The sequence below is a fragment of the Urocitellus parryii genome, unplaced genomic scaffold (assembly GCF_045843805.1).
Source record: "Urocitellus parryii isolate mUroPar1 unplaced genomic scaffold, mUroPar1.hap1 Scaffold_37, whole genome shotgun sequence".
NCBI classification, from domain to species: domain Eukaryota; kingdom Metazoa; phylum Chordata; class Mammalia; order Rodentia; family Sciuridae; genus Urocitellus; species Urocitellus parryii.
In genome coordinates this window covers 2,710,424-2,737,768 of record NW_027553327.1, presented here as the reverse complement: position 1 = coordinate 2,737,768, position 27,345 = coordinate 2,710,424, and the positions used below count along the sequence as shown (strand labels likewise).

At 50.0% G+C, this 27,345-nt stretch overlaps 1 protein-coding gene across 4 annotated transcripts; it reads right to left on the bottom strand.

Moving 5' to 3' along the window:
• Positions 1-1,538: 1,538 nt before the first annotated feature.
• LOC144252081 (endothelin-converting enzyme 1-like) lies at positions 1,539-27,344 on the bottom strand. Of its 4 annotated transcripts, none has more exons than XM_077794642.1 (6): positions 27,310-27,344; positions 23,336-23,403; positions 22,462-22,639; positions 21,016-21,111; positions 16,208-16,292; positions 1,539-1,865 (listed from the first exon to the last, which is right to left on the bottom strand). In XM_077794642.1, the coding sequence occupies exons 3-6, from the start codon at positions 22,567-22,569 to the stop codon at positions 1,783-1,785; spliced, it is 372 nt and encodes a 123-aa protein (XP_077650768.1). In that variant the 5' UTR covers positions 22,570-22,639; positions 23,336-23,403; positions 27,310-27,344; the 3' UTR covers positions 1,539-1,782. The 4 variants fall into 4 exon arrangements, with proteins under 4 accessions (XP_077650768.1, XP_077650769.1, XP_077650770.1 ...); XM_077794644.1 differs by lacking the exon at positions 1,539-1,865 and adding an exon at positions 3,309-3,401; XM_077794643.1 differs by lacking the exon at positions 16,208-16,292.
• Between the last annotated feature and the right edge of the window lies 1 nt (position 27,345).

Here is a 27,345-nt window from a genome sequence, read left to right as displayed (position 1 = left end):
AGTCCTGGGCAGCTGGTATGAGGACCCGGAGGGCGGGGAGGGGCTCTGAGCAAATAACTCTCTGCAGCACTGGCCCCCTTTGTTTGACAGTGCTCAGAATTCTTCACTGTAGAGGGAAGGACACAGGGAGGACAGCCAGGAGGTGTGTGGAGTGCCACAGGTAGGGAGCACGGTGAAGAGCAGAAGGCCACTCACTGGGCTGGCAGCAGAACCAGGGCCTCCCAACACCAAGCCAAGTCTCTTCCATCCCCCAGGCTGCCCTGGGAGACGCAGCCCCTGGTCTTACGCGGCTCAAGGGGAAGCACTTGAAGTTTGCTGCCAACTCCAATGCTTACCTCTGTCTCCTTGGGGTCCTCAGAGGTCATCTCCCCCAAGCTCTCTGGGAACACCAGCTGTAGTAAGCGTTGAGCATTTAATGTGTGCCAGACATTTATCATTTGGTAGGTGCTTTGTGGCATTTTCTTAGTAATTCTGACAATTCTATATTACAGATGTTATGATTCCCGTAATATCCCATGGCCACTCACGTCCACACTGCGGGTGGGAAAATCAGTATTCAGAGAGGGAAAGTTATTTGCTCCAGGAGGCACAGCTATTCTGAAGGGATTCTCATCTGCTGGCCTCCTGCTTCTGCTCCACATTCATGCCCTCTCTGACCGACACATGGTGATTGTGGTTGGGAGAACATGTTTCCTTGGTTAGACTCCTAGAGATGGAGAGCTACTCCAGCCTCTGGTCACAGCGATTGCTCAGTCAGAGAGCATCAGGGCTCAAATTGGCAGAAAAGCCAATTTAATCTGGCCAACCAAAAACAAAGAACTCTTTTGCCTATATAACTACAAAGTACAGGGGAAAGCTAGGTTTAGGCAGGGCTCCTTGAGGAGCTCAGACGACACCATTAGGATTCAATATCCTTCGCTCCATCTCTCAGAACAGTTTCCTTTTCTCCTGGCCTGTTTTTGGCAGTTCTTGCCTCATGATGACAAGGTGGCTGCCAGCAATACCAGGCTCACATCCTACTGCCTCAGCACCTCCAACAGAAATAGGGATTCATTGTTCCCAATAGTTTCAACCACATTCCCCAATCCAAGACTCATTGGCTCTCATTGAGACATGTGTCAGTTCTTTGGCCAATCACCAGGACCAAGGGTTCTGATAGGTCAGACCACTCAGAGTGGGACCCTCTGAGGTGACCTAGCCCATGCTCTGGTTGGGGTCCAGTTTGTAGCTTTCCCAGCCTTAAGACTCACCAGGATCCAAAAGGAATAGCCCAAAAATTTGCAAAGAGGCTGATTGGTCAGTACGTGGTGACAGCTGATATTGGTGTCATTCTAACTCTGCTCAGCCTCTGTTACCCTGTACGGAATAGGTGCTCGGGACTGTTTAGCACACAGTGGGTCCTCAAGGCCTCCCTTTTGGTTGGCTGATTTTTTTTTTTTTTTAACCGATGCCACATGTGTGCCAAGTCAGTCATCTCCCGGCCAACCTGGGCAGCCCAAGGCGTGCAGACAGAGTGAGACGCAGAAGAGATTTTAATTTTGCTTTGTTTTCATAACTTAAATGAAACTACAGTCAAGGGCTCCTGGGGAAATCACTGGACTGTCCAGGGACTGGCACTAGCTTGGCTAAGAGGACGTAGTCAGGAAGACACGAGGAGGAGTCCACGAAGAGGCTGGCAGGGGAGGGCACCGGCTTCAGACCAACTGGCCCCTGCTCAGGGCAGTCAGGACGGGCCTCCCAGACTGATCGAGACCTTAGTTGAATTGCTTCACCCTCTGGACCTCAATTCCTCTCCTCTGTGCGTAGGACTTGATGATAGTTCCAATGTTCCCAGGAAGTTGCAAGGTGGAAAGATCCAGCACAGTCTGGACACACAGGAGACTGTCAATCAATGGGGATCCCCCTCCCTCTTCAGCTCTTCCTTATCTCTCAAACAGCTCAAGCTCTTTGGGGAGGGTAAATGCCACACGGCTCTGTGGTAGCAGCACAGAGCTCTAAATCATGGGCCAGAAGGGCACAGCGGTTAAGAGTCCCGGGCTTGGAGCTAGGTTACTTGGGTTCCCATCTCAGCTTACTAGCATTGTAATCTGAACTTCAGCTTCTATCTGTAGTGTAGTCATGATGATACCAGCCTTGATCTCCTAAGACTTTATAAATGAAAAAGTGGAAAGCACCCGTTGGGGGTAAAGGTCAATGGTAGAGTGTGTGCTTAGACTGCATGAGGCCCTGGGTTCCATCCCCAGCACCAAAATAAATCAGAGCTCCCAATAGATAGGAAGCTCTCAAGAAACCAGAATGCAAGCCAGCTCTTGTGTTCAAGAGGTCTCCTGCTATACTTGGTCTGGTCAGCCTCGTAGCTGCCCCGTGACAGGACCTGCCACCATGACGTGAGGTCTGCAAGGACTAGAATCTCTGGATTACCATTCCTGGCTGACCCTCACTCCACTCCTGGCCTGGAGGTGAGGAGAAACCTGACTGCAGAGGTGGCTCAGTGTACTGGGTACCATGGTTTAAATAAGCCTCCAATGTTCTGGAAATTTCATCTCCAGAAATCTTGATAATGGTAATTAGAGGTGGAGATCAATAGACGGAGATCCCTTGACTTGCAGTGATTAGAATTAGATGAGGTCACAAGGGTGGGGCCCCTAGGATGGCAGTAGTGGCTTTATTAAAAGAGGAACAGAGACCGGAGTTAGCCTGCTTGCTCTGCCTTACTGTGTAAGGCACTCCGCCATGTTCTCCTGCAGCAGGAGGCCCTCACCAGATGCCGGTGCCAGGCTCTTGGACTATAAGAAACACATTTATTTTTCTTATAAATTACCCAGTTGGTGGCACTCAGTTGCAGCAACAGAAAATGGACCAGGACAGTGGACTGTGAGGTCAGACTCAAAGTAGGTCTGAATCTGTTCCACCACTTCCTGGCTCCTTTGCCCTCCAGATCCCAGTTTCCCACTAGGAATGACAATGTCCCTCTCACAGAGCTGATTTGAGGATTACAGAGGATCCCACATGCAAAGCCCTGACAAAGGAGCCAGGCCCCCCCAGAGTGGAGGCTCAGGGGAGAGTGGTTCCCTGCCCCACCTTCTGGGCTGGCGCTCTGCCCCTTCCTGGCTCTGGCACTGCCCACTGAGTTCAAAAGTGGCTGCTGCAGCTGTCGTTTCTGAAAATACATTCCCTGGCTGCTTTCTGTCTTTTCATCCAAGTCTTTCCCAAATCCTTCAACAGTCTCAAATTGGGGGTTTCAAAACACACACACACACAAAACAAAAAACAAAACAAAACAAAAAAAACAACTCAAACTCTGACCTCTGTGTCCCACCAAGTTGGCAAATGTCCCAGAGGATCTTGACCACTAGTCACTGAGTTAGACATTCGGTTCCCTCAGTCAAATTCACTCATATCTGACAAGATCAATAAGGGAAACAGGCAGCAATGATCAAAAGGGCCCACACTGGCTCTGGAGGCTCCTCTCGCAGCAGGATCTCACACCACACAAAAGTGCATGCAGGGGGTGTTCCATAAAAGCTCCTCTACTCACAGGCAGCCCTCATGCCCAGAGACACTAAAAAAAAATGGTTCCCATGACAACGGGCTGCAAATGTTCTATATAAATGAGTCTGTGCGCTCCTGTGTGTGTACAGAGCCACACAGAGAGGCACGGTTTTCCTATTCCAAACACAAAATAACTCGCAAGGATTGATGGCTGGAAGGGAGAACAAAGCTTTTTGAACCAACATTTTTCCAATGGACTGGCTCTCAGTGATGCCCAACCATTTTAATGTGGGTCTGTTTTGGTTCCTGCACCTGGAATATAGTAGATTGTCAATAAATAATTGTTGAAGGAATGAATAAATGATGGATAAATGGAAGAAAAGAAAAGGAACGAGGGAGGGAGGGAGAAGAAAAGCCTGGAATATCAGGGCTGGACAGGCTCCTACTGAGTATCCAATCCCATCTTAATCCCTGTGTCTCTGTTGGAGAAACTGAGGCTCAGAAAAGAAGGATTCTTCCTCTCTTCTGCCCCAACAGAATTATTGGCAGAGGATAGTAGCATAGACCCAGGCCTAGAAATTCATGAAATACTTAATAAATATGAGTTAAATTTCTATAATAATACACATGTATTGAACAATTATTATCTGTCAGCCCTGCATTAACTACATGCAGACAGTATCTCATTTAAAATTTGCACCCACGCAAGGGATAGGTTAAAATTCCCATTGAAGCCAGGGGTGGTGGTGCATGCCTATAATCGCAACAGCTCAGGAGGCTGTGGCAAAGGGATCAGGAGTTCAAAGCCAGTCTTAGCAACTTAGCAAGGCCCTAAGCAACTTAGCAGACTCTTTCTCTAAATAAAATACAAAGGGGCTGGGGATGTGGCTCAATAGTAAAAGTGCCCTTGGGTCCAATCCCTGGCACACACACACACACACAAAAAATGCATTTAACAGAGATGCAAACTGTTTATCCAAGAGGTGACATCACTTGACCTAAATTATAGAGTCAGTATGCAGTCGAAGGGGGAAATTAAACTCAGGACCTCTCTCTAAATCCACTGACAAAGATAATTAGCTGCCTTCTTGCAGATGTTGAGGGCTCCAGGGGTAAAATAACTCGCCTAAAACTGGAAGCTGTGGAGGAAGGACTTGAACTCACATTTTCGAACACACAGTCCAGGATTCCTTCCAGTTTCCTTCCTGCTTTCGAGAGTCAGCCATCTAACTGGGCAAAGGAAGGGGACCCCCTTCTGGCTGTCTTTGCCTCCCAGGACTCAGTTCCCCCAAGGACTCTGCTGATTCTAAGCGTCTCTTTGGGTTCTTGCGCCGCCTAGTGGTAATATCTTAAACTTCACGAGACCTAACTAATGAACCAGCCCAAGCCCTCTTTGGAACCAGATGTTTGCCCTAATTCTCTGGAAGGAAATAGAACTGGTGCTTAGGTCCAAGTGTAGGCTCCTTGCTGTCCTGGTGGCTCCACACTCTCCTTTTTTCTCAGCTTCCTGACTGGCCTCCCTGACTCCATTCCAGCCTCTTCCAGTTTGTTCTCTGCATAACCAGCCAGAGAACCCAAAATGAACCATGTTATTCACTCCACTCCCTGCTGCTTATACTCCCCATAGTGTTTTCTTTTTTCTTTTTCTTTTTTTTTTTTTTGGTGGTGGTGCTGGGGATTGAACTCAAGGCCTAGTGCATGCAAGGCAAGTGCTTTACCAACCAGCTATATCCTCAGCCACTACACTCTCTCTAGAGTCCATTTTCTGAGGATGAAGACCATCCTCCTTATGGCCTGCAGGACACAGTCAATGGTCCCCACCTCTCTCTCTCCCTGCCTCCACCCTGTCTCTCTCTGATCTTCAGCCTCCTCGTCTTCTTCCAATTGCTTGTATCTGTCCGAGCCACTTCCTAAGTCAGCCTTTACACACACAGCCCCACACCTAGCCAATTCCCTACCCTGTACCTGGAAAATTGCTAAGTTCCTGCTTGTGAAGCTGAAAGACGACTGCCTCAGAGAGATGCACTGTTTTGAACCTCTGCCTGACCCTTGCTAGGCAAGTACTCTATCCTGAGCTGCACCCCCAGCCCAAGAACGCACTTTTATATTCCCCTGCAATGCCACTCCCAGAGTGCTCTTTGGACTTGCACTTACTTATGCAATGACTGCCTTTATTGTAGTTATCAAGAACCCCATCTCACTCAATCTCACTCAATAGGGCACTCCCAGCACCAGGCACAATTCCTAGACATGTAGCTTCTCAATATTTGTTAAATGAATGAATGGATTAAAATGAAGCAAAGGAAAAACCTGATACTTAGTAAGCTCTATATGCCACAAATTACTCTAAATTATGTGTGCGTGTGTGTGTGTGTGTGTGTGCGCGTGCGCGAGCACACACACACAACTGGGGAATGAACCCAGGGGTGCTCTACCACTGACCTGCATCCCCAGAACGCCCCTCTTTTTTTGAGTCAGGGTCTCTATAAGTTGCCCAGGCTGGCTTTGAACAAGTGGTCCTTCTGCCTCAGCCTCCTGAGTCACTGGAATTACAGGCACAAGCCACTGTGCCAAAAGAAAAGCCCTTATAACCATTACCTCACATGAGCTATGACATGGCCATTATTAGCTTCATCTTACAGGTGCAGAAACAGACTCTGAAAATTTAAACTGGTTGGGCATAATGACACGTTCCTGTAGTTCTAACCAATCAGAGGATTGAGGCAGGAGGATCATTTGAGCCTGACCAGGCACTGTGGCACACGCCTGTATTCACAGCAATTTGGGAAGTTGAGGCAGGAGGATTGCAAGTTCAAAGCCAGCCTTGGCAATTTATTGAGGCCTTAAGCAATTTAGTGAGACCCTGTCTCAACATAAAACATAAAAAAGGTTGGGGATATGACTCAGTGGTTAAGCGCCCCTTGGTTCAATCCAAACCCTGGTACGAAAACAAACCAACCAACAACAACAAAAATCGTAATGCATCCATTGCTGGGCATGGTGGATCATGCATGTAATCCCAGTGTCATGAGAGGCTGAGGTAGGAGGATCAAAAGTTCAAAGCCAGCCTCAGCAATTTAACAGGTCCCTAAGCCACTTAGCAAGACCCTGTCTCAAAATAAAAAATGAAAAAAGGGCTGAGGATGTTGCTTAGTGGTTAAGTGTTCCTGGGTTCAATTCCTAGTACTTAACAAAACAAATAAATAAAAACAAAAACCTTACTATAAGGCTATTAAAAAAAAGAATGCATACAAAAACTAGTGACATCTGAATAATGTCTGTATTCTGCTTAACAGTATTATACTGGTACAGTTTTTTGAGGTGATTATATCCGGTTTTGACATTGGCTATATTTATGCAGGATAGGTAAAGGGTACATAGGAATCTTTATGCAAGTTTCTGCAACTTCCTGTGAGTCTATAATTATTTTATTTTTTTAAATTTGTTTATTGGTGCATTATAATCATACATAATAGTGGGATTCATTGTTACACGTTCATACATGCACACTATAATTATTTTAAAATAAGGATTCTTTAAAATGAAAGCACAATTTTTCTGTATCCTGATTGTGGTTACATGATTCTATACACGTCTCAAAACTCATTAAACTGTACATACAAAAAGTCAATATTATCATACATAAATTTCTAAAAATGTGGTCAAACAAAGACTTCTTCAGATTAACAAAAGCTGAGAGAATTCATTACTACCAGACCTGTACTCTATGAAATCTTCTTTTAAAAAAGTTTTTAATTGTAGATGGACACAATACCTTTGTTTTATTTATTTTTATGTGGTGCTGAGGATTGAACCCAGTGCCTTACTCAAGCCACTAGGACACCTCTACCTTAAAAATTCATAAACCAAAAGCACACTGCATTTCCAGAGGGATTTCAGAGGTCACTGTCACCGTCAGGACTTGAAAGACGCAGGAGTGGTGATTCCCACCACATCCCATTCCCCCCATCTGTTTGGTCTGTGCAGAAGGCTCAGGGGGATGAGTGTGGGTTATTATAAGGTCAGTGACTCTATTGCAGCCACCATCTAGATACGGTGTCATGATCTGGTCCCACGGTCCCAAACCATCATATGACACACTCACACCCATCATAAGCCACCATGTGACATGCTCACCTCCATCCCACACCATCAAATGACACACTCCAATCCCCAATTCTGGCACGCAGCTACTGATCTGCAACTTGCCTTCCTTCCCCTTCCCTGTCCATCATGGCCATCACAAGGGACTTTCTGATCTGGAAAGGACAGCAAGACACCTTCACTGTCCTGCCTCAGGAGTGTGTCAACTCTCTAGGCCAACATCCCAACTTAGTTCAGAGATCTCGATGACCTTCCTCTTCCACGAGGTACCACCTGGCCCATTACATGGACGTCGTCACACTGAAGTGGTGACTGTCCTACACTCGGTGATCCATGTGCATGTGAGGGTTAGGGGGAGGAAGTCCAGCTGGAATTCAGAGCCTTCTATCTCAGCAAAATATCTAGGGGTCCAGCAGTGTGGGTATGCCGAGATACCCTTCTACAGTTGCTCCATCTGGTACCCCTACATCCAAGAAAGCAGCATGGTGCCTAGTGGGCACCTCTGCACTTGAAAGATATTGTATTCTTCATTTGGATGTGTTGCTCTGACCCATTTACTGGGTGATCAAAAAAAACCTGCTCTCTCTCTCTCTCTCTCTCTCTCTCTCTCTCTCTCTCTCTCTCTATATATATATATATATATATATATATATATATATATATATATATATATTTCAGTACCAGGGATTGAAACTAGGGGTGATCTACCACTGAGCCACATCTCCAGCCCATTTTTATTTATTTTGAGACAGTCTTGCTAAATTACTAAAGCTGGCCATGAACTTGTGATGCTTCTGCCTCAGCCTCTTCAGGTGTGTACCATCAGGCCTTGTTGAAAAACTGCTAGCTTTTTTTTTTTTTTTTTTTTTTTTTTTTTTTTTTAGTACTGAGGATGAAACTCAGGGGCACTCAACCGCCGGGCCCCATCCCCAGCCCTATTTTGTATTTTATTTAGAGACAGGGTTTCACTGAGTGGCTTAGTGCCTTGCTTTTGCTGAGGTTGGCTTTGAACTCACAATCCTCCTGCCTCAGCCTCCCATGATACTGTGATTACTGGCGTGTACCCCTGTGTCTGGCCAAACTTATATGTCACTTTTTCTATATAGCAGGAAGAGAATGTAGAATGTTGGCAATTTTGAGGGCATATAAATGATTATTTGGTTAATGAATAGTTCCAGAATTGTGTGTGTGTGTGTGTGTGTGTGTGTGTACATGTGCTGGGGATGGAACCCAGTAGGTCTGACTACTGGGCTACATCCTCTTTAGAATCTGAATGAGCCCCAGGGACAAACACTATCTTGTAAGGGACATCTGTCCAGGGGCAGCGACCTCCAGCCTTCTTTCCTGAGATAGATAAGGGGATTTCAAGGTGGGGGTGGAGGAGGCCCCAATCCCTTTTGCAGCCTCCTCTTCGCATAGATCAGGGAACTCCGGGGGCTCCCAGTGCTTGGCTGGGCAGAAGCCACCAGCTTTCTCCTAGGTCATGATCCCGACACACCCCAAACCCCACTGTGTTTTGGAGGCACCTTCTCTGAGCCCAGCAAGCCCCAGAGGTAAGCCCTCCTGCAGGACTGTTTCTGTGACTCTTGCAGAAAGCCACGCCTCATCCTGGGGCGGACGTCACATCTGGGATGTGACCATGCCTGGGCCACCCTGGCCATCAGCTGCCCTGGGTGACAGGTGTGTGCTGTTGGTGGCTTCTTTTCCTTCTGTTCAGAGGCTGACCACAGCTGATATGACATCTGACACTAGAGCCCTGCGTCTTGCTGAGGTGGACATTAGGGTCTTGATTGATGTTGCCTAATGCAGACTGCAGAGTGGCCAGGGGGCTCTGCACTCTCCAGGTGCTTTGAGCAGAGGAGCACCCCAAAGAGGAAACCCATGACCTCCACAAGAGGCTTTGCAGAGATCCAGGAAATCCAACGGTCTTCCTCTTTGCTCAACCCTTTCAAATCTCCCTCTGCAAGCTTTGGTTTTGACCGACCTCTAGACTCCTGCATCCAGCCACCACTCATCGATCCACTCTCAACCATGCAGACTGCCTCAAATAGTCATTTGCCTACACTCATAAAAATCAGTCTGTCTCCTTGTGTTTTAGAATTAAAATGTGGCCACTCCCTGGATCCTGAATTTGACCTTAATATAAACTACAATTTGGGACCACATGTTCCTCCAGCAGGACACTCAAGAGAACGCGGCATTCTGATTTTGAGGATGCCGATCACTTGGTTCACAATTTACATTTGTTGGAAAAAATCTGCAAGTTTGTGCATTCCCATTACCACTTAATATGAGTGTTAAGTTCAGGTTTACTCCATTCTGTGTACCCTATTCACCCAAAGGGGAAAACCTCTCCCGTAATGGCGACAATTTATTTTGAAGGTTACAGGGACTGTGATTTACCACTTCAACTGCATTTTTTCTGAAGCTTCTCTCTCCAACAAATCCATTTCAGTCAAAACAGCCATCAGCAGTTATGCAGTAAATGAGGGCAGAGGCAAGACGTGAACCCAGGACTTCTGAACCCAGGACTTCCGTCTCCAGAGCCCATGTGCTGATTCCCTAGAACATTTCAATTCTTTTTTCCTTTTGGAGATGTACTGAGGACTAAATCCTGGGGTGCCACATTAAGCCACATCCCCAATCCTTTTTACTTTTATATTTTTGAGACAGGGGCTCACCAAGTTGCTGAGGCTAGCCTCGAACTTGCGATACTCCTGCCTCAGCCTCCTGAGTGGCTGGGATTACAGGCGTGTGCCACATCAGACTAGAGCACTTCTAATAGTGAGAAGATGTGCTTCCTGCCGTGGAGAGGCCCATCTGTGTCCCATCTCACTCCTGATTAGTCAATGACATAACCTTCTGCTGTTCAGCTATGTATAACCAAGGACGGATTGGCGCTGCCATCCTGGCTCCCGCTGCCTCACGCCAGCCCTGTGATCCTTCATTTTTCACAGAACCCGCAGCCAAGCCTAGGCCAGGCCCGGCCCCAGGCACTGCCCAGTGTGTCCGTTCCCAAGCAGGTCCCAACAGAACGAACGGGCAGATGTTCACTACTGGAAAACACGAAAACAGCAGACAGATGTAGCTCCACTCGCAAGGCCCTGGGGTCATTCCAGCCCCCCCCCCCAGTTTAAAAATAAATAAAAGCAGAAGAGAGCAAATGCCAAGGAGCTTGCATTGTTCAGCCTGGAAATGGAAACTAGGACCAGGGGTGTGGCCTAGGGGCAGAGTTCCCACCCAGCAGGTGTGAGGCCTTGGATCTGAGCCCCAGCCCTTCAAAAGGAAACCAACATTGACACAGACAAATTAGAATAGAACCAGCAAATAGCAGAGGAGGGCTCTGGGCTGCAGGTGTAGCTCAGGTCCAGACCTGCCTCGCATGCAGGAGGGCGGGATCCATCTCCAGCACCTCCCCCTGCTGGCCCACAAGGTGGTGCAGGTTGAGTCTGAGTATTTCTAACCATTGGAAGTGAGTGGGGGAGGGAGGGACTGGCCTCCAATGATCAGCAATGAGCTTGCGTTCTGTAAGAGCACCCTTAGCCTTGGGTGGCAAGGCAGCAGGGTCCCTGGGCCCAGAGTTAGAAGTCCACCTGGACTGGGGGCAGAGACCTGGACTCTGCACTCGGGTCACCCAGATTGCTTTGAACCCTGGGCTTCTTCAGAGAAATTGACTACAGATGTGTCCTGGGGTGTTCCCAGCCTTGGAGAGGATGGAGAGTCAGGCTCCTGATGACCTGGTGACCCAGTGAGCTCCTAGCACGTGCCAAGTCCTTTCCATACAGTTTTCAAATCTCCATGCCAGACTGGACCAACTAGTCATACTTTGCTCAGAGACACTGGTGTTCACAAGAGAAGCCATGTGCCCAGTGAGACCCAGACTAAGAGCTCTGGGTGGGACGGGCAGGAAGATTGTCAGCGGTCCCCTGGTATCCACAGGATATTAATTTTTTTTTCTTTTTTGGTACTGGGGATTGAACCCAGGGAGTCTCTACCACTGAGCCACATCCCTAGCCCTTTTGCTTTTATTGGGAGACTGGGTCTGACTAATTGCTGAGGCTGTCCTTGAACTTGAGATACTCCTGTGTCGGCCTCCTGGGTCACTGGGATTACAGGCGTGTGCCACCACACTCAGCCCTCCTTTTATCTTTTAATTTTGAGCCTGATATAAGAGGTTGAGCCTGGTATAAGGGACTGAGCCGGGCACTTTACCACTGAGCTACAGCCCTGCTCCGAGGAATAGAATATGCAGGATGTCAACCTGGGCCCTGGGGAGGAGCCTAACACACTGGCAGGCTGGGCTTCCTGCCCCGTGGGAGCCACTGTCATGTAGGAAGCTCAGCCCTCCTGAGACCACCAGGCTGAGAAGGAGGCCCTGGTGGGCATCAGGCCACATACAGAAGAGGACCAGAGGGCGCTGAGGTACATACCAGCCACTCAGGAGGCTGAGGCAGGAGGAACACAGGTTGGAGGTCAGCCTTAGCAACTTAGCAAAACCCTGTCTCAAAAAATAAATAAATAAACAAGGACTGGGGATGCAGCTCAGTCATAAAGCACCCCTGGGTTCACCTCATACCAAAAAGAGACCTCCTGAGGGGAGGTCCTACTCGTGGGAGCAGAGACGTTGTTCCTGATGTGCCTCTCAAATTCCCGAGCCAGGAACACTGAGCAACGGTTCCAGATCTACACGGCCCAGCTCAGGTGTGTCCTATGGCCCTGGACAGCTGGAACATCCCAAGTCCTAATCTAAGCCAAAGTCCCATCTTGGCCTCAAAGAACTGGTGGGGCTGGGCGGTGTCTAGGAGGTACAGATGCAGAGTGCTCACCCAGCCCTGCGAGGCCCTGGGCTTTGGTCCCAGTTCTACAAAAATCCATAAAACAAAACCAGGCGCCAGGTGGATCTTAACAACTGGATCCCACACTTCCTGCTGAGAAGCCTCCAATCCCTCTAGGTGTTTCCGTTACTCTTGGAACAAATCCGAGCCCTTTCCCATGGCCTCTGAGGCCTTGCAAAGAGACCTGTCACCTCTCAATGCACCGCCCAGGGACAAAAGTAGCTCCAGAATATGCCAGGCCTTTCTTGCCCGGGGCTCCTCTCCTTCCCTCCAGCCTTGCCTGGAGAGGGCGGGTCAATTACCAGGCTGAGATGACTTCCTAGGTCCACTAGGGCCTCCTGCCTGACCCTGGGCTTTTCTTTTTTCTGTCCTAGTTCCTGAGCCGGTTTTGACCACCTCTGGTCCCAGCTCTGGGAACACGGCAGGTGCCGAAATCCAGGTGCCTGGGCCTCAGCAGATGCTCGCTGAGGGAATGCAGCTGCGCTGATAGGGATTCTTGGTGTGCTCCTGACAGGCAGGGGCTGGTGTGGGTGGAGGGGAGACAAGGTAAAGGGTATTTCCAGGGGATCCGCTCAGCAAACTGGCTTAAGAAGATTGTTAACAAATATGAGCTGGGGTCTGAAGCCAGAGAGCAGCTTTGACCACCAGCCCTCGGAAGGCCGATTTTTCATGTCTGAAGCCGCAGAGGGTGAAAGGAGATTTGGGAGCAAGAAATGGGGGCCAAAGCATGGATACCTATCATCATGGCTGCCACCACCTAGAGTCTTTCAGTGTCAGGGTTCTTCCTACAGGGGCATTTCCCAGGCAACGCTGAGCCCCAGACAGCACCAGGGCCCTTTATCCTAAAAAAGCATCGTCTAAGGAACAATGACATTTTAAAGAATGTTAGATAACAGTCAGGCATGGTGGTACATGCCTGTAATCCTAGAAACTGGGGAGCGTGAAGCAGGAGGATTGCAAGTTGGAGGCCGGCCTCAACACTTGAATTTAGCAAGACCAGAGCAACAAGACCTTGTTTAAAAATAAAAAATAAAAAGGACTGGGGATAAAGCTCAGTGGTAAAGGGCTTCTGAGTTAAATCCTCCATACAAATAAAAGTGGGTCAGATAACAGTTTTAAGTGGTGGCTCTTTTGGACTAATTTATGCTCTAGGCCCTAACACACTAGACTGAAAATCAAAATGTAGTAACCCATACTATACTCAAACAAAAATTAAGCTTATATAGGATCTTTGTAGGAATCAGGATAGAAAGAAGACAAAACTTGAATTCCCAAAGAGTCCGTTTCAATGGCATGACACTTTTTTTTTTTTTTTAAGATGGACACAACACAATGCCTTTATTTATTTATTTATTTATTTATTTATTTATTTTATGTGGTGCTGAGAATCGAACCCCGGTCCTACTGGTGCAAAGCGGGCGCTCTACCTCTGAGACACAATCCTAGCCCCACATGACAAGTTTTAATCCTTATCTTTTTTGTGCAATCAAAAATTTAATAAGAGGGATGTGGATGTTGCTTTGTGGAACAGTGCTTGCCTGGCATGCATGAAACGGTGGGTTCAATCCCTGCTTAAAAAAGAAAAATTACTAGCAAAAATACTATTTTTTTAAATGTGTACTGTAGATGGATCCCAGCGGTGCTTTACCACTGAGCCACATCCCCAGATCTTTTTATTTATAATTTATTTATTAAAATAAATGACACAGGCTTTGTGCCACCTGAGTCTTTTGTTTTAATATTTATTTTTTAGTTTTTTGGCGGACACAACATCTTTGTTTGTATGTGGTGCTGAGGATCAAACCGCACCCATGCCAGGGGAGCGCGCTACAACTTAAGCCACATCCCCAGCCCTCTTTTTATTTTTTATTTTGAGACAGGGTCTCACTAACTTGCCCAGGCTGGCCTTGAACCTGCTATCCTCCTGCCTCAGCCTCCCAAATTGCTGGGATTATAGGCTTGTGCCACTGTGCCAGAGCAGCAAACTACTCTTTTTACTATTTACTTATTTTAACTAGATTAACTTCTTGCTTCATGAAGCCCCATAGGATGGAAGAAAACTAAGTCCAGTATTTAAAATATGTTTCTCTTGATTCTAGATGTAAAGATAATTTAAAATTAAAAAGAATTTCTGAAAAATCAGTCTGTTTAGAATCATAAAAAATTGAACACATGTATATGGAACACATTTAAATGAGCATGTAAATAATTAAATTATTATTAAGTTTAATTTTTTTTTTCTTTTGGGTACTAGGGATTGAACTCAGGGGCACTCGACCACTGAGCCACATCCCCAGTCCTGTTTTGTATTTTATTAGAGACAGGGTCTTACTGAGTTGTTTAGTGCTAAATTGCTGAGGCTGGCTCTGAACTTGCGTTCTTCCAGAATGCTAGGCAAGCATTCTAGAACTGAGCCACACCCCGGGTCCACCTCCCTGTCTGTACCTATGTTTTGGGGACTGTGATTGGCCCTCTCCCAGCCCATTTCTTGAGGAGAATTCCCATTTTAAGCTGCCCTCCTTTGTGAATGGTGGTCAGAGAATAGGGGAAAATTTTTTATTTCTCATTTATTTCTGGATTTCTCTTTTTCTTTCTTTTTTTTGGTGATTCTGGGGGTTGAATCCAGCACCTTCATCATGCTAGGCAGGCGCTCTACTGCTGAGCTGCACCCCGTGCCCCATGGTACCTTGGTTTATAAAAGAACGAAATTTCGGTACTGCCATATGTGTTTATCTTCTTTATGTTTTTCTTTTTGTGGTTTTTAAAAGGTGGCTTTGCTGGTATGAGGTTGTGGCTCAGTGGTACAGTGCTTGCCTAGCTCATGTGAGGCTCTGGGTTCCATCCTCAGCACCACATGAAAGAAATAAAGGGGAACTGGGGTTGTGGCTCAGGGGTGGGGCACTCGCCTAGCATGTGCAAGGCCCGGGTTCAATTCTCAGCACCATATAAAAATAAAAAAATTAAAAATAAAGGTATTTTAATTAAAAAAAGAAAAAGAAATACAGGTATTGTGTGTCCAATTACAGTAAAAATAAATGCTAAAAAAAGGTGGCTTTGCTAATCCAAAGTTATAAACAGATTGTTATATTTTATCTAATACATTTATAATTTTAGTCTGTTTAGGTTTCTAATGCATAGAGAACTTACTGATGTACACAGTAGGAAGGAATTCCATCTAAATTCAGTTTTTCTCAAATGGATCCCCCAACACCATTTATTAAATGGTTCATTTCTCCACTCACGAAGTGCTTCCTCTATCTTACACTAATTCCTATATATGTGCAGGGTTGTCTCTGGCTTCTGGTCTATTCCAGTTTGGTACCTGTTCCTAACCTATAGCAGCTCTCATTTACCATTGCTTTATAAATATTTACATATGGAATATAGCTCCTTCGTTGTTTCAATTTTTTTTTTTTTCAGAATTGTCCTGATTGTGCTTTTTCCCTTTCATGTGAAGAAGCTCGTCAAATTCTATGCAAAATGATCTTGGGGTTTTGGCTGAGAGTACGCTGAAATCACACATTAATTTGGGGAGAGCTGGCATTGAATATTACATTGGACTTTTCCGCCCACCAGCAGGGTGCTCAAGGGCATTCTCTGATGGTCTTTGGTAAAGTTTCTCAGTTTTCTCTTCTGAGGTTTTCCAAGTTCTGGTTGGGCTCTTCAGTGGACCAAACTCTTTACAAGTTTAAAGTCTGTCCTAACCCCCTGCTCCCTCACCCTTTCAGAGGCCTCTGCAGGCCCTTCTGCTTACACGATTGTTACAGATTGCTTACTTTTTCCAGCTGTTCCCAAGTTACATCCTGTGTGTTTCCACATGTGTCGGGTGAAGTCTGAAGGGCCAGGCTGGGGTTTCAAGTCCTGTTTGGGGGGAGAACAAGGTTGGGCGAGGATCTAGGAAGATGAGGACGGCAAGGGGCCCTGGGACCCCAGCCCAGGGAGGAAGGAGCCTGTCCTTAGTCCCTGGGAGGTGGCCTGTCTGGAGGGAGGGCATCTGCAGGCCCAGGGCTGGGGGAAGGGTGGCTAAAAGCTCCCTTCTTGGGAAAAGGGTGGGCAGCAGCCAGCTCCTCCATCCTGTGCCTTCATATGTGTGTGTGTGTGTGTGTGTGTGTGTGTGTACACGCGCATGCGTGTTCTGCACACGTGGCATCCCTGGGGCATTGTTTCTAGCGGCTTCTCACGTTTTCCAAGCAAGCGGCCTGGGTTCAGAACCCAGCTCAGCCACTTCCTGCCCTGCAACCCAGTGTCCCTGAATGACACCTCCTCTGAGCATCAGGGCTGAGAAATTCTCTGTCCCACAGACTGTGAGCTCCAGGGGAGGCGGGTGAGAACTCTTGCACATGGCTGCACTCCAATAGGCACATGACTCATGGCGGGTCTAAACAGAATTCACGCATCCATCCTGCTGGGGAGGGGTGTGCCCTCTGTGCAGAGAACATTCCAGCCTGAAGGACAAAAGGGACCCAGAGCCTCAGTGGGAAAGGGCTTGGCCTGTTTGGGCTCCAGAAAGAAGCTGGAGGCCTGGGGTGTGGCTCTGTGGGGCGCTTGCAGCCTGAGGCCTGGTTAACCCCAGCACTGCCCCAGACAAAACAAACAGGACACAACAGGGTCAAACACAAGAGGTAGGAGCCAGTGACAGAGAGGGGCCTGCTCTTTTAACAGGCTGCTCTCCTGAGGACAAGAGGTGGAGGGGAGGGGGCTCTCCCAGCTGCCCCGAAGAGAGACACTGGGGCCTATTGGCCTCGCAGGCCCCTTCACACCTCATGGGGACAATCTGAGCTCAAAGCATATCACTCTCTCTGGCATCCTCAGTCGCCCATGCCTGATGGTTACCAAGACAGAAGAAGAGAGTACATTGTAGGTCTTATAGCCAGAGAAACGACCTACTCCTTTTAAAGACAGGTAGAGTCAGGCCGGGCTTGGTGACCCACACCCGTAACCCCAGAGACTTGGGAGGCCAACACCTCAATCTGTCATGTAGGCCACTGTGTTTGTGGTACCCAGTTACAACAGTCCTAGTAAACTAATACCCTCTGGAAGGAGAGGAAAGCCTGTGTGAGCCCCCCCATGCAGACCTGAAGCTTCCTAGAGGAGGTGATGGTGAGTGGGGCACTGAAGGATGGTAGGAGTTCACCAGGTGGGGAAGTCAGAACATTCCAGGCAGCAGGAAGAACACATGTAAAAGCCAGGGGAGGCTGTTTTTGGACCTCTTTGAATTTCCTGCCTGCCCTGCCCAAGCATCTGAGATCCAGAAACTCTTTTGCTCTGAGATAATGGAAAGATGACATTGACCAGGGAGCCCCTTGGGCCCAGGCCATGAGATGCATCATTCTCACGGGTAAGGGGTGCACACAAGCCTGCCCATGAAGCCCGGCTGGCTGGGGGGGTGCCGGCTAGGTGGGTGCAGGCAGGAAGAAGCTCCAGCTGTTCCTCAGGGTCCAAAGCCTCTTCCTAGTGAGGCTAGGGTGGGCCGCTCTGGGCTGGCTGGGGCTTTCTTGTGGTTCCAAAGGATGCACAGCACCCTGGAAGGACACTCACACACAAGTGGCTCTCGATACAAGTACTTAATTTAAATTACAATAGTGCCACACAAAACTACAGTAGCACGAAACATAATACAAAAAATAGATTCCCACCTCCAAACCCCACACCCATGTGCCCACAGAGAAGCAAGCCCGAGGCTCCCCTGGTCTTGGGAGTGCAGCTGCCCATCTCCCCTTGGCCTTGACACTGTGGAGGGGCAATGGGAGTGGGGACGCTGCCTCTGCGTGGGCCTGGACTTCTCCCCCTGCCCCCGCACATCCTGACGGGGAGTGCCATCTCCATTCCCTCTGGCTAGACTCCGGCCCAAGACACTTGTGTCTGTCTGGTAGTGCTGACAGTTTCCTGGACCACCCTTCCCTGGGGAAGGCAGGAGGGTGGGGCAGCGAAGGAAAAGGCCCACCTCCCAGGTGGCTGGCTCTAGATCCTTCCCTGGTTCCTCCTTCTCTTTCTCCCAAAGAGCTCCCAGGCCTTGAACTTGTGAGGAAGAGGGGCCTCGCCTGGAGCCCACTCACAAGCCTCCTGCTGACCTGAGCTGTCTGTGCCTCTTGGACAAGGCTTCCTCGGTAAGGGGCGCGCCATGGGGCAGGGCCTGGTCTCTCACAGGAGCTTCTGTGCAGCTGCAGTCGGGCCCACCTACCTGGTGGAGCCTGAGCATCTGCTGTTGGCAGGAGCTGTGGCCTCTAGGAAGGGGTGACCTTCTTGGTCTCTTGACTCCACGGGCCAGACTGCGCTGAGGAACCCTTCCCTTAGCCTAAGGAGGGGAGCCTGTCCAGCTGCAGGGGCCGTCCTGATCTAAACCAGGAGGCCTTGATGGCTGGAGCCCAGGGTGAGGGCAGTGGCATCTACCTTCTACTACCCAGAGCCACAGCCCTGCAGGCCAGAGCTCCTGGGGGCTGAGGGGTGGCCCTGTGAGCATCAGGAGTGGGAGTATGGCCTTGGGTTCCAATCAGGACACTTGGGGGCTCCACTGAGGAGGCCAGGGGCCGCTGGGGCAGGGGTCATCTCCTCAGCACGGCCCAGGCCGCAGCCTCAGATAAGGCACTAGAGAACTGGTCTGGAAGCTGACCAGGCTGGGGGATGAGGATGGAGCTCAGGGGAGGATCTGGACCCTTCTGCAGACAAGAATGGCAGTCTCTTTCCTCCTTCCCTTGGGGGAGAGGGATCCTGCAAGGCAGAACCAAGAATGGCTGGGGTGGGGGGTTGCTACAGAGAAGCAACAGGTCCCGCGGGGTGACCCGAAGAGGAAGGGCCAAAAGAGAAGGTCTAAGGGCAGCTGCATGCATCTGGTGCTGGAGGGCCCTGTGCTCCAGATCCAGGGCGCTTGGGTGTCCTCAGACTATGCTGGGGACCCTGACCTGGCTTCATCTGCCATAGCCATCAGTCCCCTGCTGTGACTGTGGGGATGAGATCTTCCTTGCTGGGGTTTCCATGGTTGAACTCTGGGGGCAGGGGCAGCAAGCTGAGAGCAGCTGGCCATGAACTGGGCCTCTGCCTGGCTCCCACATTTTCTGTCTGTGGGTGGCCATGCAGTAGTCACCACAGTCAGAGGATTTGCTTAGTGGCCTGGGGCAGGTGTGTGTGTGTGTGTCCCTGCCTCAGCCCAGCCTTGCAGTGAGGGGATAAATCAGTGGGGCTTCCTTATCCACAGGTTATTTAGGAAAAAAAAGAAAACATAATAAATATAACAATCCTTCCCGCAAAAAAAAGTGTTTTAAATGCATTTTTCCCTGAAGATTTCCAGTGTATTCCACAATGTTTAAAAAATAGTTTCCCCAAAAAACATATCTTAAAGCATTTGACACAGTGGTAATTGTGGTCTATGTGGTGCTGGATGTGGGCGAGGGGGCTGTGTCCCCCGGCCCTTGTCGCTGTGGGGCCCAGGCCTGGTGAGCCACCAGCCTGATACCCGAATGCCCGCTGGAGCTGGTGCACGCTGGGACACCGGGGAGCAACTCGGGTATGTGGAGGACCCCACCTGGCCCAGTGCTGGCTGCAAACCCTCCAGTTCGGGGAAGGGGCCCTGGGCGGCCAAGGGCTGGAAGGAGGGGCAGACTCAGCAGCCTCCCCTCGGGGCTCATCCTTAGCCCCTTCCTCTCCTCCGTCTTGGCTCTCTGTGCTCTGCCCTTTACCAGACTTCACATTTGTGACGAGGGTTCATGGGTGACCCAAGGGGGCAGTGGAAGTGTTCTGAGAACTCTTTGGAATTGGAGAGGGAGCCGATGACCCTGAAGCGGGAGGGGCTGTGGGGGTCGGTGATGATGCCTTCGTGGGAGCTCTCGGGCATACAGACAGAGTACCAGACCTTTGAGGGAACAAGGGGGAGAAGCTGGGGTCACTGTGCAGGGGTGGAATGAGCCCTCGCCTGGTGCTCACACCCCAAGGAGTCAGGAAGGCCCGTGGGTGGGTCGGAGGGGAGGCTGGTGTGCGCCTGTGCCCCTGTCTGACGCAGGTGTCACCGAGCTGTGTCTCTTCAGCCAGAGCCGGGTCTCTGTCTGATGCCAACGTACCAGGCTGGGATTCTGCCCAAACTCTACAAATCTTGGATTTAGTCCAGATCTCATCTTTACTGGGCAGGACACTCTCTCGTGAAGCAGCTCTGGGAATCAACTGAAGGCCAACTCAAGTGCCGACCTGGTGGGTCTTGATTTCTTTCTCCCCCGGTTCTGGGGACTGAACCCAGGGCTGCTCTCTCACTGAGCTACATCCCAACCCTTTTCATTTTCTATTTTGAGACAGGGTCTTGCTAAGTTGCTAAGGCTGACCTCGAACTTGTGATCCTCCTGTCTCAGCTTCCCAAGGAGCTGGGATTACAGGCGTGCATTACCATGTCTGGCTATGTTAAGAAGTTTCTAGAACCCCAGAACCAGGAGGGGCCTACTCCACCACATACAGGATACTAGTATTCTTTCTTGGCCCTTTCTTGAATCTCTCTAATGACAGGAAGCTCACCTCCTCACAGGGTAATGACCTGAAGATGGTCTGATGAGTTAGGGAGCTGGTGATCGGAGGGGACCTGTACCTGTTCCCCTAAAGAACTCACCTGTGCAAACCCCAGGAAGAAGAGCTGGTCATTGGTGAGACCCAGCGTGGGCAAGGTCTGCTCCTCCCCATTCTTCTTTACCCAGTTCTGGTAAGCCTGGGAGGAGAGAAGGCCAGAGGTTGAGGGCAGCCAAGACATAGGGGCGAGGTGCTAGTGTGCAGGCCGGGGCTGGTTTCTGGGGTCTGGGCCTCGGCTCAGCCTGGAGGATCCCTCTTCTTTCTCTGCTCCCTCCCTAAAGGGGAGTGCAATCAACCCCAAGGCCTAAAACGCCATACAATGCCAATGGCTCTCCAATGTGCACTTTGGCGCCAGCCTCTTCCCTGATCTGGATATTCAACTGCCTTAGCTGGACACCCAAGGTCACATCCAACTCAGCATGGCACAGAGGAATAAGTCACACACACACGTACCCTCACCAAACCTGCCACCATACGATGGCACCACCACCTTCCTAGTTACTCAGGCTCAAATCCCAGAGTGCCCCCCAACTCTTCCAGCCAAGCCAAACACCCCAAATCTGACCCTCCTCACCCTTCCCTCTGTTCCACACGGCCTCTTGCCTGGGTAACCACACAACAGCTTCCAACGGGTCGCCCTGACTCAGAGGAACGGAGGACACAAGCCTGGTCCCCTCCTCATGTGGCAAACTGTCTAGGGCGGGTGTTGGCAGACCTCCTCTGTGAGGGCCGGAGTAGATGTTCCAGCTTTGGGGCTACCGGTCCCTGTTGAACTATCCTCCTCTGTATTCAGAGTGCAAAAGTAGCCACAGGCAACCTGTGGACACAGTGTGGCCAGGTCCCCCAAACCTACAGGGACAGGCTGGGGCTGGATTTGCCCACGGGCTGTGGGCTTGCAGACCTGCCTTAAAGAAGGATTTAGATAATGTCTCCTGTTTGACCCTGTAGTGGCTCCCACTGTCACCAGAATAGAACCAAGCTCCTTTCTCAGTGACAGAGGCCCTTGCTTCCCACTCCTTCCACCACCCCCTGCCCCTGGCCCTTTTTCCTTGGTGAGTTGCCAGGCTGCTTTCACCTCTGGCCACCTGAGGGTGTAGGTCAGGGGCTCAGAGCCAAGCCAATGAGCTCAGATGGTAGCCACTTACTCTAGACTAGGATCAGAACCCAGAACTGGCTCTGTGCTCAGTGTCCTCCTGGGCCCTGCTGCCCTACCTGGCAGTGGGTTCCCCCTCAAAGGTAAGAAGGGGCCGGCTCTGCAGGTGGACCCCACCCTGGCTCTCTCCCGGGTCTCTCAGGCAGGTGGTCTCTGGGCACCCGGCTCAGGCTCTGCATCCACAGTCAGTGCTCATGTCCTCCCCACCCCCACCGACAGATGAGGAAACTGAGGCACAGCACTCCTGCAGTTTGCCAGGCGTCTCTACGCTGACCTACTGATGAGGCATCTGGACAGATGTGGACCTGGACAGGTGCACAGGGGGAGCAGACCCACCCGATAGGCCGCCTTGAGGCCCCCATTGTCTGCGATGTTCTCCCCAAGGGTGTGGCGGCCGTTCACGGGCTCCCCATTCACGCTGTAGCTGCTATACTGCTCCACCATGGACTCCCTCTGCTGCTTGAGGAGTTCTTCCACCAGGGCTGGAGGTTCCTGTCCTTGTCATACTCCCGCCCTGTGGTCGGAGCGCAGGAGTGGCACCGTGGGACCTGTCCCTGCTATCGCTCTTCTCTCCCAGTGACAAGTGGGTTCCTCTGTCTGACCCCCACCCTCCAGCCTGCACAGGGACAGGATGCCCATCAGAGGGCCAGAGGACGGGCCAGACCGAGTGGGAGAGGGTGGGGGAAAGTGGCCAGGCAGGTGGGCGAGCGGCTGTACAAAGGCTCGAGGCGTGGGGTGGATCTCCACTGGCCAAGGGCCTCGGATCCCAAGGAATGGAGGCCAGCAAGGGGCCAGTGGAGTTGACAGAATCAGGAGCACATGACAGGCCTGGTCTCCAGGGTCTCTGCCACTTCCTTCTTGTCCCCAAGCAGGGGGCAGTTGAGGAAGACCCTGGACATTAGCTGCTGAGGAGGGTGTGACTTCCACGTCTCTGATTCCCACTGAGCACCGAGCACCCAGCACCCTCTAGAAGGTGCTAGCTATAGTCTTCACATGATCCTCTCCACCCCCACCTGGATCTGTTGCACCCATTTTGCAGATAAGGAGGCTTGGGGAATGACGTACCTTGCCGAGTTGTGAGCATTTGGCAAGCAGCTGAGCCAGGGTTTAGACTCTGGTCCTTCTCTCCAAAGCTAAGTCCCAGGGAGCAGAGGCAGCGGGGCTAAGAAGCTGATGGGCTCTGTCTGGAGGGACCCCAAGGAACCTGTACCTTGATCATCAAAAGCGTGAGTCAGCTCATGGCCCACGACGACACCAATGCCACCAAAGTTTAAGGCCCTGGAGGGAGAAACGCAAAGTGAGAGCAAGGCCTCTGGCTCCTACCCTGTCATGTGGCCCTCACTTCTTGGGCCTGAGATTTAGCAGAGTCTCTCGGGGCTCTGTGGGACACAGCCCTAGAGACAGTGGGAGGCTGGGCAGTCTAAGGGAGCCAGCTGTGCCCTGTGGGTGACATGCTCGTGCTGGACACTCTAGAGGATCACTGTCCCCTCCCACAGACTAGCAGTTAAGCTTTAAAGCAAACGGAGCCTGGGAATGGGCCAGCACCTCTTCCCAAGCTCCACACGGTCATCCCAGGAGACTGCTCTAAGCCACCGGCACAGCAGTATTTCCCACATGGGGCTCTTGACTGCACAACTGTGCCACGTTCCCCGGTTGCAGGAGCTTTCGGCCCCAGAGACCCCTGGAGGGAAGGCAGGAGACAGGGGCTGCTGCCCTCTGCACCCACGACGCTGCAATCCTAGGCCACCTGGCCACCGGGGCGCAGATGGCTCAGTAAGATGGCTGTCAGGGTCAGCTGCAGACACAGGGCTGGCTGAGGGGCAGGGGACCCATCGGGGCACCAGCACCAGAGATGGCCTACTTGGGCGAGGAGCGGGTGTAGAAGGGTGCCTTCAGGATCCCAGCCAGAAACACGATCTCATTCTTGGTGGGCGAGTAGTAAGCATTCACCATGGGCGGGGTCATGCTCCACCTGCAAGCAACAGGTGCAAGAGAGCCCAGGCGGTGGGCGGAGTGGAACTCCAGTGGGTTCTCCTTGACCCGGGCCCAAGTCAGCACAAGGACATCGGGCAGCACTGTTTCTGAGGGGGAAACTAGAAAACACCTGAATGTCTATAAATCAGAGATGTCACCTCAGAGGGTGCCACACCAAGGCACTCACAGACAGCAAGAGGGACCATCAGATATTGAATTGAGGTTATTTTTGAGGCTTGAAATGTGTCTAGAAACTGTTCTAAGGTGTGGTCTGTGGACAGTCCCCAAGATCCTCTGGTTTATGATGTCAAAACTATCTTCATCATAACATTGAGACACTTTGCCTCTGCCACTTGTTGAGATGTGCATCAAGGTACAAAAGCAACCGTGGATGACACTGCTGCCGCCTGGGCAGGGAGCCAGGCAAGTCCTAGCAGCCACCTCTCCTTCCCCAGAAGGTGCTCCAACCAAAACAAACCAGCCAGTCATTTTCATTGACAACACCCAGGAAAAAGTAGCCTAACTATTAATTCCATTAAATCTCGGCCCCCAAGTACCAGTCTTTAATATCCCGTGTGACCAATGGGGAAATACCCACGTGGTGCTTCAGGCCTCTCTCATCCTCTTCGGATGACTGACCAGCCATGGAATTTTGGACTTGGGCAACTAGGCAGACATGTTCTTGAAAATGAAAAGGGAAGCTTAGCACCTCAGGGTAAATAATTCACATTTTGTCATTTATTACCAATGATAAAAATGTGAGGTTTCAAAAAAAACTAAAGTTTTAAAGAAAAATTAAAATTTTGGAAAACTTGTATTGACCATCATGAATTTGATAGTACTTTAAGACTTTTCTCAGGAGGTCAACTATGATGTTAACTAATGTGAAAAAAAAAAATTTTTGGCTGCAGTATATGAAAGTGGAAAATCTGTAAATCTTAGTGGAACCACAATTTTTTTTCTTTTCTGTTTTTTTTTTTTTTTTCATACTGGGGACTGAACCCAGGGTGTGTAACCAATGAGCCACATCCTCAGCCCTTTTTAATATAGTATTTAGAGACAGGGTCTTGCTGAGTTGCTTAGGGCCTTGCTAAGTTGCTGAGGCTGGCTTTGGACTCATGATCCCTCTGACTCAGCCTCCTTAGCTGCTGTGATTGCAGGCATGTGCTACCATGCCTGGCAAAACGCTATTTTCCAAAGGACCAATGCATGAGGCCATGATTATGTAAAAAATCCAAAAAGTGCAAGACAGATCAATGATTTTAGTGTACAGGGTATGAAAAGTTCATGGATAAGTTTTCAGATTTTTCATATTGTATTTTTTTGGGGGCGCAAGGAGGCTAATGGGGATTGAACTCAGGGCACATGACCACTGAGCCCCAGCCCAGCTCTATATTGTATTGTATTTAGAGACAGGGTCTCACTGAGTTGCTTAGTACCTCACTTTTGCTGAGGCTGGCTTTGAACTTCTGCCCATGCCTCCTGAGCCACTGGGATTACAGGTGTGCACCACCACGACTGGTTCAGATTTTCCACACTGCATTAACCTTTCCTTCCTTGGGGACTGAACCCAGGGGTGCTCTATCACTGGGCTTCATCCCTTGCCCTTATTTTTTACTTTGCTAAATTGCCTAGGTTGGCCTTGAACTTTGGCTCCTTCTGCCTCAGCCACCTGCGTAGCTTGGGTTGTAGATGAATACTGCTGTGTCTGGCTAGAAGACAAGTTTAAGTTAAAAATTTTAATCTAAAATTTAAAAAGCCAGGTAAATTGGCAGTAGTGTCTGTGCCATATTCTGAAGGTGAAGGCCCACCTACCTTCTTGTTTATTAGGGGGACCCTGGTTGACAATGGAAAACTTGGAGGAAAAGGATGTTTGAACCTCCATTGCCCACAAGAGGGCGCCAGAGGCAAAGAGGACTCGTTCTGACTTTTGGTAAGATTTATCCTGTTTCAGGAGTGGAGGGACTAGTACTGGGCTGACTACATCTAAATTTCCTGGGGAGACCATTTTAAAAAGAAGGGTCTTTCTCCAGATTATTCTGACTTAAGATCTGGGGTAGAAGTTAGGCTATGGCCAGGTGCAGTGGTGCCCAACTGTAATCCCAGCAATTTGGGAGGTAGAGGCAGGAGGATCACATGTTCAAGGCCAGCTTCAGCAACCTAGTGAGGCTCTCAGCAACTTAGTCAAACCCTGTCTTAAGATAAAAAATAAAAAAGGGCTGGGAATTTAGCCCAGTGATAAAGCACTCCTGGGTTCAATCCCCAGGAACTCCCTACCCCCGCTGCAAAAGCCCCCACAACCAAACACCACCATAACAACAACAACAACAAAAAAACTTCAGGAGGCAACCCCCACACCCTCACCCACATTTTTGGCAGTGCTGGGGAGGGAACCCAGGGTCTCAAGTACTAGGCTGTACTCTACCACTGAGCTACACCCTCATCCTAGGGAAATATCTTTGAAACTGCTCCCTAAGGGACACTGATGCACAGTGGGATTTGCAGTGTTTTCATGTGCTTGGTTATCAGCGCCCATCTAGAACCTTCCCCAGCTCTCAGGGAGACAGTGGGAGAAACCACCGCTCCTGTTTGTGAGGAGTTATGGGACATTCACCCATGCGGAGGGCCTCCTCTCAGGGCCTGGCTCTCCCCAGTTCCCATACTGGATTGCTTCAATGACCCCAGAACCAGTTCCCTTCCCTTCTACTTCGAAGATAATGAAATGAAGGCTCTGAATGCGAAGGCCATGAAGCTGGGATGTGGCGCCAGGCCTCCTCGGCCTCAGAGGCCAGGTTCACTCTGCCAACAGGCTGGGCACTGCGGCACACAGACTGGGGCCAGGATGGGCTCTACTCTGGCTTTTTTTGCAGAGGGTTCTGGGGATTGAACTCAGGGGCACTCGACCACTGGGCCACATCCCCAGTCCTCTTTTGTATTTTATTTAGAAACAGGGTCTCACTGAGTTGCTTAGCGCCTCGCCGTTGCTGAGGCTGGCTTTGAACTTGCGATCCCCTTGCCTCAGCCTCTTGAGCTGCTGGGATTACAGACATGTGCCACCGCACCCAGTGGCTTTTGATTTCTTAATTTGAAAAGAGGGCCAATGTGACAGTCACACCTGGCACCTGACAGTGGGTGGGGAAGGCAAGCTCAGCAGGGTGCATCCCCATGGTGGGGAACCAAGGCCTTCCTGGCCGGGCCTGGGGGACTCACTCGTCTCTGTTGGGGGCTTTCCTGAGCTGGTCAGCA

Coding starts and splice junctions, on each gene's coding strand:
- LOC144252081 (XM_077794642.1), bottom strand. CDS start 22,569: ATGGTGGAGCAGTATAGCAGCTACAGCGTGAATGGGGAGCCCGTGAAC. Junction 16,293..21,015: donor TCTTCCTGGGGTTTGCACAG/GTGAGTTCTTTA, acceptor CCCCCCAAACAG/GACTTGAAACCCCAGCCTGG. Junction 1,866..16,207: donor CTTGGGAACAGCTGGAAAAA/GTAAGCAATCTG, acceptor CTGTGTGTCCAG/ACTGTGCTGGATCTTTCCAC.